Genomic DNA, 15,008 nt, shown 5'->3' on the forward strand with positions numbered 1-15,008 from the left:
CAGGTATCTTTTCCCCTATTTTATCTAATTCTAGTCTCGTCCAGTCTGGTTTTTCCCTTGTTTGATAAAAATCTGATAGGTACCTTAATTGTGCGGCTCTATAATAATTTTTGAAGTTTGGCAATTGTAAGCCTCCTTGTTTATACCATTCTGTTAATTTATCTAGTGCTATCCTCGGTTTCCCCCCTCTCCATAAAAATCTCCTTATTATTTAACTCTTTGAAGAATTTTTCTGTCAGTTGTATTGGCAATGCCTGAAATAAGTATAGTATCCTTGGAAAAATGTTCATTTTAATACAGTTTATCCTTCCTATCAGTGTTAGTGGTAGCTCTTTCCAATGCTCTAAATCGTCCTGTAATTTTTTCATTAGTGGATTGTAATTGAGTTTATATAATTGGCCTAGATTTTTGTTTATTTGTACACCTAGGTATCTTATTGCCTGTGTTTGCCATCTGAATGGGGATTCCTCCTTAAATTTTGAGAAATCCGCGTTATTCATAGGCATTGCTTCACTTTTATTTACGTTTATCTTGTATCCCGACACTTCTCCATATTCCGTCAATTTCTTATATAGTTCTTTTATTGATAGTTCTGGTTCTGTTAAGTACACTATCACATCATCCGCAAACAGACTGATTTTATATTCCCTGTCTTTTATTTTTATTCCTTTTATATTATTATCTCTTCTTATCGATTCTGCTAGTGGTTCTATAGCTAGCGCAAACAATAATGGTGATAGTGGGCATCCCTGCCGCGTTGACCTGCTTAAGTTAAATTGCTTTGATACATGTCCATTTACTGTCACTTTCGCTAACGGTCCCTTATATAATGCTTTAATCCAATTAATATACTTCTCCGGTAAACTGAATTTTTGCAATACTTTGAACAAGTAATTCCATTCTACTCTGTCGAAGGCCTTCTCTGCGTCTAAAGCAACTGCTACTGCCGGTGCTTTATTTCCTTCTACTGCATGAATTAAGTTAATAAATTTACAAATATTGTCCGTTGTGCGTCTTTTTTTGATAAATCCAGTTTGGTCTAAATTTACCATTTTCGGTACCTGTTCTGCTAATCTGTTCGCTAATAGTTTAGCTATTATCTTATAATCTGTGTTTAGCAGAGATATTGGTCTGTATGACGCTGGTGAGAGTGGATCTTTCCCTTGTTTTAGTATCACTGTAATTATTGCTGTTTTACATGAATCTGGTAAGTTTTGTGTCTCATCAATCTGGTTCATTACATCCAGGAGGGGCGGTATTATTAGGTCTTTAAATGTTTTGTAGAATTCTATTGGGAGTCCATCCTCTCCTGGTGTCTTATTATTTGGTAAATTTTTTATTATCTCTTGTATTTCTACTGTTCCAAATGGTTCTGTTAATTTATTTTGTTCCTCTATTTGTAGTTTTGGTAGTTCAATTTTAGTCAAAAATTCATCTATTTTCCCTTCTTTCCCTTCGTTTTCGGTTCGGTATAATTGTTCATAGAATTCTCTGAAGTTTTCCTTAATTTCTTTTGGATTATATGTAATTTGTTTGTCTTTTTTCCTTGTTGCCAATACCATTTTCTTAGTTTGCTCTGTCTTAAGCTGCCATGCTAGGATTTTGTGTGTTTTTTCCCCTAGTTCATAATATTTCTGTTTTGTCTTCATTATATTCTTCTCCACCTTATATGTTTGTAATGTTTCATATTTTATTTTTTTATCCGCCAATTCTCTTCTTTTGGTTGTATCTTCCTTTATTGCTAATTTTTTTTCTATGTTTATTATTTCCCTTTCCAACTGCTCTGTTTCCTGATTATAGTCCTTCTTCATCTTGGTTGCATAACTTATTATTTGCCCTCTAATGAATGCTTTCATTGCGTCCCATAGTATAAACTTATCTTCCACTGATTCCGTATTTTCTTCTAAGTACATTTTTAATTGTTTTTCAATAAATTCTCTAAAATCCTGTCTTTTAAGTAGCATGGGGTTTAATCTCCATCTATACATTCTTGGAGGGATGTCCTCTAGCTCTATTGCCAATAACAGGGGTGAGTGGTCCGATAATAGTCTAGCTTTATATTCCGTTTTCCTAACTCTCCCTTGAATGTGGGCTGATAACAGGAATAGGTCTATCCTTGAGTATATTTTATGTCTAGTCGAGTAGTATGAGTATTCCTTTTCTTTTGGGTTTTGTTTCCTCCATATGTCCACAAGTTTCATTTCTTGCATTGATTTAATTATAAATTTGGTTACTTTGTTCTTCCTGTTAATTTTTTTCCCCGTTTTATCCATATTTGGATCCAAATTCAGATTGAAATCCCCTCCTATTAGTATGTTCCCTTGCGTATTAGCTACCTTCAAAAAGATATCTTGCATAAACTTTTGATCTTCTTCGTTAGGTGAATATATATTAAGTAGATTCCAAAGCTCTGAATATATCTGACATTTTATCATAACATATCTCCCTGCTGGATCTATTATTTCCTCTTCTATTTTAAATGGCACATTTTTGCTAATTAATATAGCCACTCCTCTTGCTTTTGAATTATACGATGCTGCTGTTACATGTCCTACCCAATCTCTCTTTAATTTCTTGTGCTCCAATTCAGTTAAGTGTGTTTCTTGGACAAATGCTATATCTATTTTTTCCTTTTTCAGTAAATTTAGTAGTTTCTTCCTTTTAATTTGGTTATGTATTCCATTAATATTTAGAGTCATATAGTTCAGCGTAGCCATTTTATATTTTGTTTATCTTCTCTTTCCGTTTTTCCATCATTACCTTTCCTCCTTTCAGACTTTCTTGTTTATGTTGTAATATCTCAGCTTGCAGAGCCCCAACCAAGAACCATGGAGTGGGTTTTTTCCCAAGAAATACTTTGTTGGTCCTCATGAATACATTGGAGCAAATGGTGCCTCTTGTCCCTTTAAGTTCATTATCATCTTACTGTGTATACAGTACAACCAGATGAAGCTATGTTTCTCTGGACCATGGTGCGCACATGTATACACTCAATGCACAGCACATAATAATTGTTGTATTTTACGGCATAAAGGACCCCCTTTGTTTCCAAAAATATTGCCTCAAAAACCACCCTGGGTCCTATACGCTAAGGTGACATTTTGGGCATCGGGTGGAGGCAACAGGAGGAAAGCGCTCAAAGCTACTCACCTGTGCTTTCCGGAGTGCTGCAGCTCACTTCCTTCGGTAAGAAGGCCTGCTCTCTCCCTCCTTCCTGTCACTCGCGGTCTCCCACAGTGTTTTGAGGGGAGCACTAGGCCTTGATGATCAACGAATTGAATTAGCCACGAGTGCGGGTGGCAGTGAGTGAGCTCAGCTCGATAAGCTGCTCCCTCATTCACTTCCACCAGCCCCCACATCTCATTCAATCTGTTTGGGTGGGAGGTGGTCTTGCTTGTCGAACAAAGCCTGATCATCAAGGCCAAGCGTTCCTCTCAAAGCACTGTGGGAGAGAGCGAACGATCAATCGTCTGCTCCCCAGGCCATTGGGCCTGGGCCCTGCCCATTGCCCTGTGTGAGGAGGCTTTGGGATGCAAGGCTGGAATGTTTCTATTGAGGTGAGTGAAGGTAAATACACTAAAGCAAAATTTTCCTGAAATCTCATGCTACAAATTGGTGGGGGGTGGGGGGGGGGGGGGTGGTGGTCCTATAAGCCAGTGGGTCCTATGTACCATCAAATACCGTACATAGATTCATAAATATCTAATTTAAAATAAATGTATGGTATATTCCATATATTCGTGTAATCGTCAATACCATGTAATAGTCAACCCCTTTTTTTTTGGCTCAATAATCGGGTGTTTTTATTTGACCAATGTAAAAGTTAACACCCCCCAATGTTTTTTTGGCCCTGACTGCCTGCTGCCCATCTGTGCTCCTGATGCCCTGACAGCAGACCCTTGCCTTGGCTGTCCACCCACTGGAGCTTCTGATACCCCTGACGGTGGACCCTCGCCTCAGTTGCCCACCCATCTGAACTCCTGATGCCTCAATTGTTTGCCCATCCAAACTCCCACTGTGGATCTTTGCCCCAACTACCCACCCATCTGAACTCCCGTTGACCTGGCCGCCCATTCTGAACTTCCAGCAGTGGATCCTCGCCCCACTTGCCCTCCCATCCAAGCTCCTGATTTCCCAACCATGGACTTATCATCTGGATCCGGTCATCCAAGTTCCCAATCCGTTGAATTATATTGGTAGTTGCTGAGGTCAAAAGTTTGACCCGTGTAAAAGTCAGACTTTCCTTTTTTGGCCTGAAAAAATGAACCAAAAAAATTTGATTATACCAGTAGATACAGTAAATATTTTGGGGATGATTTACTAGGTAACGGTTAATGAAACTCTCAGTCTGCGGGAAGAAGCTGTTTCTCAGCCTGGAAGTTCTGATATTGATGCTCCTGTACCTCCTTTCTGATGGTAGTGGGTCAAAGATACTGTATGCTGGATGGAAAGAGTTCTCAATAATTGAGCCCTATTTAAGCAACACTCCCAATGAATGTTGTCAATAGAGGAAAGAGAGACCTCAGAGGATCTTCAAAACAGCCAAGAAAATCACTGTGTTGACTTCTGGTCCAATGCTTTGCAGCTGCCATCCCATGTAATAATGTAGTCACACAGGACACTCAATTGTGTTCCTATAAAATGTTGCCGATATGGCGCTGGTAGCCTTGACTTCCTAAGGAAGTATAGGCACTACTGTGCCTTCCTGACCAATGATTAGGTGTAGTGGATAGTTCGTCTATTCCAAGTGCCTTTGTGCTGTCCACGACAGAACCGTTGATGTGAAGAGATGAACTCGTTGAATTGGATGCCTCTCCCTTAAAGAGACTGAGTGCAAATGGTCAACTCCCTGTATCTGATACTGCAGCAAGATCTCCAGATTTTAAAAAACTGGGTTTGTCTACAGTGAGTGGAGGGTAGCCACATCATGGGAGATGCATGTGAAATTAACTGACAGTTACGGTAATAGATTAGTGCAGCTTGAGGCGGCACCAGTGTGGGAATTTACATGATCCATTTTGTAACTTCATGTCCAGCCGACGTAAAGTGAAGCTGTTTCAACGTGGAGTGGGGAGGATAAAGTAAATGTCAGTAAAATGGCGATGATTAATGAGTTCGGTTTCATGCTTCTTTAGGAGAAGGAAGGTATTCAGTGGGAAGCAAAGGAAGAGGAGGAGGAGGAGGAGGAGGAAGAGGAGGAGGAAGAGGAAGGAGTGGAGTTGGGGGCTGAGCGAGAAGAAGAAGACGATCACATGGAGTATTGTCGGGTCTGCAAAGATGGCGGAGAGCTGCTGTGTTGTGATGCCTGCCCTTCCTCCTACCACATTCACTGCCTCAACCCACCACTTCCTGAAATTCCCAATGGCGAGTGGCTGTGTCCTCGTTGCACCGTGAGTAGCCATCTCATTTGATATTCTACAGCAGTAGGTTGGTGCTTTACAGTTCTGTGAAGATGTGACTCGTTTCCCCATCTTCAAATACATGTGAGCAAACAGTGACGAGCACCTGTGGTCTTGGAAACCCAGCAGCAATAGAAATTCACTAAGATAAATGGTAACAAACAAAAGTTGCTTTTATTTTTCTTTAAACATACAAACAGGATCAAACTTTTAACTTATTTCTATTAACTTAACCTAACTTAATTCCTTCCTAATTCTAAGTACACATGTATGTAAAGGGTGTGTAAGTTCAGAAAAGTTCTTTGATTCACAGTCCAATTTCACTCTCACTCCTCCAAGTTCACTGGTTGCAGGCAATTCTTATATGGTACATAGAATTTGACATTTATGAATCTTCACAAGGCTTTGGTGCTTGAAAGGTAAATGGTTACTGCTCAGGAGGGTTCTTAACGGTTTTCAGAGAGATTTGTTGCTCATTGGACACACACAAACAGATTCCTTGTAACCAACCACTTCAGTGTCTTGCCGAAGAAACTTGCCACATCAGGGTTTTCCAGATGATAACCTCTTTCTTTCAGATCATCACAGAGTTCTTTTTCTGTTTCTCTTATCTCAGGTGAAACATTATACAGCCAGCCATCTCTACTTGTATGGGCTTTGAACAGGCTGAACTCAGAACTCACAACCCGTCTTCAAAATAGGGGTTCAAACAAGCTTCCAAAAACACTGCATAAAACCAGCAGTCCCTCTCCAAAAAAAATCTGTTTGGCTCTCTCTGCTTCCAAAACCACATGAACTTCCTAAAGCAGCACATTCCACCAAAAGGAAACAAGGGAGATGGTCTCCCAAAATCAATTCATGAGCAATCTTATCTGTTTCCTGAGATGGGCCCTTTCATTTGCACCTTGTTGTGAAAATCTCCAGCACAGGAGTCTATTGTCTTTGCGGACTTTTTAAAAAAGTTTATTTATTCATTAAAAAACAAATAATATGACATATACAGCAATTAAACATGAACATTTTTTTATAAAGAAAGAAAAGAACCCCCTCCCCTTCAGCCAACTCTCCTAAGGAGAGCCATAAAATAAGAAAGAATATAAAAAAAGTTAAATATACATATTAAAATCTAATCAATATAAATTAAAATGTAAATATTCTAAGTATAACAGTCACTTATTAATATAAAAATTATAATTATCATGCAAAACATGTGTAATTTTTTCCACTATTAAACAATATTTCATATTATTATGCCATCTATTAATATCAATCATATTTGTATCTTTCCACGTACTAGCAATACATTTTTTCACTACGGATAAAGCTAAATATTCAAAAGGCAAACTGAAACTTATCTAATCCCAAGCCTTTCAGAGGTTGTAAACTACCCAATAAAAATACTGTTGGATCTAAAACTATTTTAATCTTATACAGATATTCTAAAAACGATTGAATTTTCTTCCAAAAAGATTGTATTAGTTATACATGACTAAACAGCATGAAAAAAAGTTTCAACCGTATCACCACATCTAAAACACAAATCTGATTCATTAAAACCATATTTTTTAAATTTTTCAGGTGTCAAATATAATTGATGTAAAAAAAATTGTAATTAATCATTGCATAACGTGCATTTATCAATCTAGTTACACTATCATAACAGATATCTAACCAGTCCTCTTCAGAAAAAGTAAAACCAAAATCCGCTTCCCATTTAATTTTAGATCTATCCCAACCCTTTTTATCTATACCATCCTGTAATATTTGATACATAAATGAAATATAACCCTTCTCTGGTATCTTCATAAGAGAAGTCTCAAATTTAGTCATTTTAGGTAAAATCATATCTCTACCAAACATACATTTTACCAAAGATCAAATTTGATAATAAAGAATTCTTATCAATACCAAAATCTTCCATCATCTGATTAAAAGGTAAAAACTGACCCTCTTTAAAACAATCTCCCAAATTTTTCACACCTTTAAATCTCCAATGCAATAAACTCTGATTATGTATTGAAAAATAAATAAGTTGATTATTATATAACGGAGTCAAAGCCAATAATTTACCCCTAGAACCTATCATTTTTCTTTATCCATAACTTCATTAAATGTTTTAGTATAGGCACATTATATTGCTGTAACAAATTTATATTCCATCTAAACAAAAATTGATGTATTTCAAATTCAGAAATACTTGCCATCTCAATTTTAGCCCAACTAGGAGGCCGTACCAAATCCATCAATGAACTAATAAATTTAAGTTGGGCTGCCTCATAATAATTTTGAAAATGTGGTAAACGTAGTCCTCCTAACTCATATTTCCAAGTTAATTTATTCAAAGCTACTCTCGAAAATTTACCCCTCCATAAAAACTCCCAAACCATTTTATTTAAATTTCGAAAAAAAATTTTATCAAGTAAATACAGAATAGATTTAAACAAATATTGTATATGCGGAAAGATATTCATCTTAATTGTATTTATCCTTCCCATTAAATTAATAGGTAAATCTTTCCATTTAATCAAATCAGTTTTTTTTTTCATTCACGGAGCATAATTTAATTTATATAAAGATTGATAATTAACATTCAAAATTATACCCAGATATTTAATTCGATCAGTCCACTTCAAATTCATAATATTCTTATAAACTGAATAATCTCCTTCACTTACGGTAATATTTCACTTTTTTCCCAATTAACTTTATATCCAGAAAGACATCCATATTAAACATTCCTTCAAATGCAAAAGTGACTGAGCTGGGTTTATTAAATACATCAATACATCATCAGCAAATAAATTAATTTTATACTCCTCATCTAAAACTTTCATACCTTGTATCTGTGTATTTTGTCTTATCAACTGTGCTAAAGGTTCAATCACTAACGCAAACAAAGGTGGTGATAAAGGACAACCTTGACGAGTTGATCGAGTTAACTTAAAAGATTCCGAAATCAAACCATTCGTCAATACTCTAGCTACCGGTTTACTATATAAAGCCCTAATCCAAACAATAAAAGAAGGACCAAACTTAAATTTGTCCAAAACTTTAAACAAAAAATTCCATTCAACTCTATCAAATGCTTTTTCTGCATCTAAGGATATCACCATCAGATGATCTAGATTGTCGAAATCTATTAATCAAACTAATCACGCGCAAAATGTTATCTGAAGCATATCTATTCTTTATAAAACCTGATCAATATGAATTAACTTTGGTAAAAATTTAGCCAATCTATTCACTAATATTTTAGCTATTATTTTATAATCTACATTTCACAACGAAATTGGTGTACATGGAGATACTTTCAAAGGAAATCTATCTTTTTTAGGAATTACTGTAACTAGAACAAGACTCAGGAAAATCATAATGTTCTCCAACTTGACGTAATACATCCCCAAACACTGTAGATAAATCATCATAAAAAATTTTATAAAATTCAACCGAAAATTCATCACCAGGCGATTTACCGTTCGGCATTTCCAGCATAGCCATTTTAATTTCTGAATCAGTAAATGGTTCATCTAACTCCTATATATCTCCATCCTCTAATATCAGTAAATTCAACTGTGATTTTAAAAAAAATCAATCGATCCAGTTTCCTGTTTTCCTTCAGATGTATATAACATTTTATAAAATGAATAAAATTCATCATTAATCTCACGAGGTTTACAAATAATAAGAAAATTCCGTCTAACAGCATTAATAGTCCTCGATATCTGTTCTTTCTTTAATTGCCACGCCAATACCTTATGTGCTTTCTCTTCCCATTCGTAATACTGTTGTTTAGTCCTATTAATCACACATTCTAATTGATAAAATTGAAAAGTATTGTATTTCAATTTCAGCCTAGATAATTCTATTTTCTGATCTGTAGCATCTTTCAAAAATTCCTTTTCTAACTCATCGATCTGTTTCTCTAATTCAAGACTCTGATTTAATCGATTCTTTTTTATTTTAGAAGTATAACTAATTATTTGTCCTCTCAAATAGGCTTTCATAGCATCCCATTATACAAACTTACTTTGAACAGAATTAGAATTTTCTTTAAAAAAAAATTTAATTAATTTTTTCAAAAAATCAATAAATTCCATATTTTTAACAACATTGTATTAAATCTCCAATGATGAGCTATTTGAATTTTCTCAGAAGTTTCATATGTAAAATATAACAGAGAATGATCTGAAATCACCCTACTTTTATATTCCGCTTGTTGTATTTTCCCTTGTAAGTGTTCTGATACTAAAATAAGTCAATCCGAGAAAACGATTCATGTCTAGATGAATAAAAGGAAAAATCTTTCTCTGTCGGATTAAGACGTCTCCAAATATCCACTAAGTTAAGATCTTTCATCAACGCTTGGACCTGGATTGCCATCTTGGATTTTTTAACTTTCTTCGGAGATTTATCTAATAAAGGTTCCTAAACACAATTAAAATCACCACCAACTAAAATATTATCATTAGCTTGACCCAAACATAAAAATGCATCTGAAATAAATACTTTATCATCTGCATTTGGAGCATAAATATTAAGTAAAGTCCAAAATTCACTAAAAATCTTACAATTCAATTTAAGAATACATCCAGCCTTTTCCTCCATTGATTATAATTCAAAAGATAAATTTTTATGTATCAAAATTGCTACACCTTTAGCTCTAGAATTAAATGAAGAAGAATATATATGCCCAACCCAATCCCTTTTTAATTTCACGCTTTCCTTCACGTTCAAATGTCAATTTTCATTTTCTTAATATACGCCAAGACTCGCTTATGTTTAATTCGACTATTTAATCCTCAAACATTAAAAGTAGTAAACCTCAACTTTGACATATCTACTATTATTACTAAATACCAATAATATCTTTATATAAAACTCAAATCAGCGTATATAGGCCCTCCAATAAAAAAAATCACAAATTAAAAACAAAATAAATAAATAGATAAAAAGAAAATTCCCCCCCCCCCCCCCCCAAAAAAAAACTACCAAGAGATAGTAATCCCCTAAACAAAAATTGGGTGTGGGTCACCCACCAGTGGCTGATGACGAGTAAAGAGCTTAGTGCAAATCTCTCCCTCCCCAACCAAACAGACAATAACATCAAAATATCATAATATCAAAAGAAAAAATAGAATAAGAAAATTCTTCTTTTCATCCAGAAGATTCCAATCTCGAAGATCCCATTTCGGAAGGAGATAAGACACTTTACATTCCCCTTTTTCCCATTTCTGCCATTTCTTCCAGAGCTCCCAAATTTTTCTTTAGGAGATAATGGTGGACTACATCTTTGTCCTCTTATATCTGGCAATGAATCAGCAAAAATCATTGCTTCACGATCAGTCTCAAAAAACTGAAATTGATAGTCTCCGTAAAACACCTTCAATACTGCAGGGTCACGAAAAGTAGACTTATAACCTTCACGCCACAAAACTTCTTTAACTGGATTGAATTGACATCGACGTTGAATGACATCTTGACTCAGATCAGGATAAAAAAGACTGCTATTCTGAATCAATAATGGGGTTTGTCGTTGTCTCGCATTTTGTACTGCAAGTCAAAGTATTGCTTCTCTATCCAAATAACTCAAACCTCGAATTATTACCAGTCTTGGTGGTTGACCAGCTGAGGGTATTCTTCTTAAAGCTCTATGGGCTCTTTCCAGTGCCAATCCCCCAGAGAAAAATTCTTGCCCTAATATTTGCGGAATCCAGCCTTAAAAAAAACGAAGAGGATCTTGTCCTTCTATACCTTCTGGCAAACCAACAATTTTCACATTATTCCTTCTGCTTTGATTTTCCAAATAATCTATTTTTCTTTCTGGCTCCTTCTCACGATCTCCCAATTCTATGACTGATTTTTCCACCTTCAACACTTTTTCTGTGTTAGAAGTCACTTGTTGTTTACAGTCCAAAAAAGCAGTCTTCATAAGATACATCCACACATGTCTTAACCATATTTAATTCTGAACTTATACCAGCATTCATTTGAACCATTTCATTAATTTGAGATGTCAACAAAGGTTTTATAACAGCTTGAATAACTACATTTAATTGCATACACTGTGAATCGGTAAATCTCAGCTCTGCACGCTCTCTGACATAGTGGCAGAACAAGGTAACTGCAGCTCCTGCTGCAACTCAACAGAAGGCATTTGAAAAGTTTTACTGTGGGTCTGGACTCCTAGCGGCTGCACCCCGACTTCCTCAGGGGGTCGCCGCTGGTCTCCCCCCGTATCTCGTTGTTTTCTCATCAATTCGCGAAGAAAAACAATTTCTTCAGATTGAAATGCTACCTGATGCATTTCCAACAATGGAGTCGTCTTCCTGTGTGCTCCCTCCATTGAAATCGAAAGGCTTTCCAAATCGGGGTCCACTTCTTGGGAACACGCACTTTCTTCCGGAGAAGGGGTAATTCCAGCGCCATCCTTCATTTGGTGAGCGATAGGTATTTTTTTTTAGCCCCCACAGGCGATCTTTGGGATTTAGGCAAGGAAGAGATTGAGCCTGGGGCTGTATCAAGTCGTCAAGACCCCAAATCTTCAGCACTTTGAAAATGTAACTTCTTTTGAACTTGAGGTTTAGACTTTTTTACCATTAGAGGCCATAATAACTCCTTAATACTTTAAACTAAAATTTAAAAAGTTTAAACTTGAGATCCTGAAAACTGAAGACATGGCAGTCTGGTTGAAAGAGTATATCAATACTGTCTTTCTTTGGCTTGGCTTCGCGGACGAAGATTTACAGAGGTGGTAAAAGTCCACGTCAGCTGCAGGCTCGTTTGTGGCTGACAAGTCCGATGCGGGACAGGCAGACACGGTTGCAGCGGCTGCAGGGGAAAATTGGTGGGTTGGGGTTGGGTGTTGGGTTTTTCCTCCTTTGCCTTTTGTCAGTGATTCTCCAGAGTTAAATACAATTGATGTACACAATTATAAGTTACAAGCCTATATCTAGCATTTATAATTTTTGTCATACTCTCTCTGCAATCTCACATCTCCTGATGTAACCTTGTAAGGAGAGATAGCTAAGTGTGCATTCTCTAGAGAAAGCTTCTCAACACAATAAGGTTGAGTAACTTGGGAACTGTTACATCCCAAACTTACAGTATTATTTTTTTTCCTGTATAAATTCCATTTTTACTTTTAACTTTCCCTCATTTTTAGGGTTTAAAAAAAATAATATCAATACTGTATAAACTAAGTAACCACAGACCAATCAATTTACCCTGACCAGTCGTAAAAGTTATAGAAATAATAATAAGGAACATAAATATCAGTTGTTTTGATGTGTGGATTGATTAGAGAAAGTCATCATGGGTTCAGTAAAGGTCAATTGTGTCGACTGACAAATATTTTCAGAGGTGAGAATGTAATTGGATGATAGAAAATTGGCTAGATAACGAGAGTCTTGTGGTGTGGTTGTTTCTTGAGCTGGAGGGAAGCATACAGTGGAATTCCTGGGTGGAGGAGGTCATTGCTAGGACACACTGAGATTCATATGACTTGATGTTGGCTGTGCAACACACAGTTTCCAAATCTGTAGATGACATAAAACTTGGAGGCATAGTGATTGGAGACATAGTGATTGGAGATAGGCTGGAAGCATGATTGGACAGGTGGTAGGCGAAATTTGATGCTGAGAAATTAATAGTGTTACAGTTGTCTCATCACATTTTTTCCTACCAATTTAACTGCAATGCACAAGTCTTAAAGGGATGACCTGCAGCACATCTATGCTTATTGAAAGTGGCTGGGCATTATGAGAATGTGATTAAAAAGCCTAGTATCTTGCATACTTTTTATGTAACAAAGGAGGTCATGATGAACTGTTGTAAAACACTGTTTCAACCATAACTGGTGCATTGTATCCAGATCTAGCTGCCTCCTAGTTAAAATTTAAATGCTTTTGAGAGAGTGAAGAACAGATCTCATAAATGACGGATTATGGTTTTAAAAAGAGGGAGAACATTTTAGATTTTTTTTAAATTTTGAATCTATTCATAGAGAGTACAATAGTGAAAGAGTCTTAGAAAATCTTTATAAACCATTGCTTAGGTCACAGATCTGGTTTCAGTTTTGGTTTTTATTTGTGTAGCACATCAAGACAGCAGAAGTGAGAAAGAAAAGGTTTGTCATGTTAATTTCAAGAATGATGAGGTTAATTATGAATAGGAATGGAAAAGGTTGATATTTTCAATATTGTTAAGTTTTTGTCTGTGTTTCTACTGGTCAGTGATTTGCATAAATTTGAAATATTCTGTGAAATAAGAGGGAAGTTTAGAAGAATTTTGCATCAAAGAAAAATTGGAAATTTGAGGGTGAAAGAATAAAGGAATGAGGTTCATTATCAAACAATTCTACGACTGATTCCACCTGCATTGAATTTGTCCATCGTTATTGAATGAAGATCTAGCGGGACCAATGCCTGAAGAGGGCGCACAAAATCAGTGAACTGGTGCGGACTCGAAAGGCCAACATGGCCTGTTTCCGCTCCGTAAATGGTTATATGGTTAAAACAAAGCGTTAAAAAAACGGGTATTTAAAAGTCTGGCTAGAGAGGTCGAGATTGCATGTCTAGACTCTATGCCATATTGCCACGCCCCCGTCTTTGCAGACTTGTTGGCACCACCTTATGCATAACTCTTGGATTTTATAATGAGATCTCTTTTGAAGAGTTTGTATCTGTTTGTCACCTAACTAAAAGCCCACAATCTATATTCCAAAAAATTCTATACATAATATATAAAACATAATCTGTCACACCTACAACAAGCTTCTGCATATTCCACTAGTCATACCTTCGTTTCATCCACAAACTTACTACCCATCCTTCCGCCTTTTCATCTAGATCATTTATAAAAATCACAGAGCAGAGGTCCCAGAACAGATCCATCCACTAATCACTAACCTCCAGGCAGAATACTTTCCATCCACTACTCTCTGCTTTAATGATGGAAAACAAGTTTTCTTACCCACACAGCCAATGTTCTATGGATCCTATTGACCTTGTCAAATGCCTTACTAAAATGCATGTAGACCATATCTACTGCTCTAGCCTCACCAATTTCTTTTGTTATCTCCTCAAAAACTTAGACTCGTGAGGCACGAACTTCCCTTCTCAAAGCCATGCTGACAATTCATGAGTAAACTGGACTTCTCCAAATGCTCATCGATCCTATCCTTAAGAATCCTCTCTAATAGTGTGCACACCCCTGACGTAAGCCTCACTGGTCTAGAATTCCCAGGATTCTCCCTATTACCTTTTGAAGCAAAGGGACTAAATTTGCCATTCTCCCATCCTCCAGCACCTTTCTCTGTGGCCAAAGAGGAATTGCGTCGGGGGCTTAACAATCTTAATGTTTTTAAGAAAATCCAACACTTCCTCTTCCTTAATCTCTACATCGTCCAACACACAAGCCTGTTCTATTTCGACCTCGCCCTGATCAAGGTCTCTTTTCTTGTGATTACTGAAATAAAGTATTCATTTAGGACTTCCCCAACCACCTCCACCTCCAGGCATGTTGCCTCCTTTATTCTTTAGTGGCCCCACCTCCATTCCTGTCATCCTTCTGTTCCCCACATATGCTTTGAACGCCTTGAGGTTCTCATTA

General features: G+C 36.5%; 1 protein-coding gene across 4 annotated transcripts in view; it reads left to right on the plus strand.

The window, feature by feature from the left end:
• Positions 1-15,008, plus strand: part of chd3 (chromodomain helicase DNA binding protein 3) — a 153,666-nt gene that overhangs the window by 29,490 nt on the left and 109,168 nt on the right. For 3 of the 4 annotated variants that reach the window (XM_069920140.1, XM_069920139.1, XM_069920138.1), the window contains exon 9: positions 5,136-5,390. The exons of the other annotated variant lie outside the window; for it this stretch is intronic. In XM_069920140.1, coding sequence (XP_069776241.1) covers positions 5,136-5,390 — 255 coding nt within the window. The remainder of the gene's footprint in view (positions 1-5,135; positions 5,391-15,008) is intronic. 4 annotated transcript variants of the gene reach the window in all.

Source organism: Narcine bancroftii, chromosome 2 (assembly GCF_036971445.1).
Source record: "Narcine bancroftii isolate sNarBan1 chromosome 2, sNarBan1.hap1, whole genome shotgun sequence".
Lineage (NCBI taxonomy): Eukaryota > Metazoa > Chordata > Chondrichthyes > Torpediniformes > Narcinidae > Narcine > Narcine bancroftii.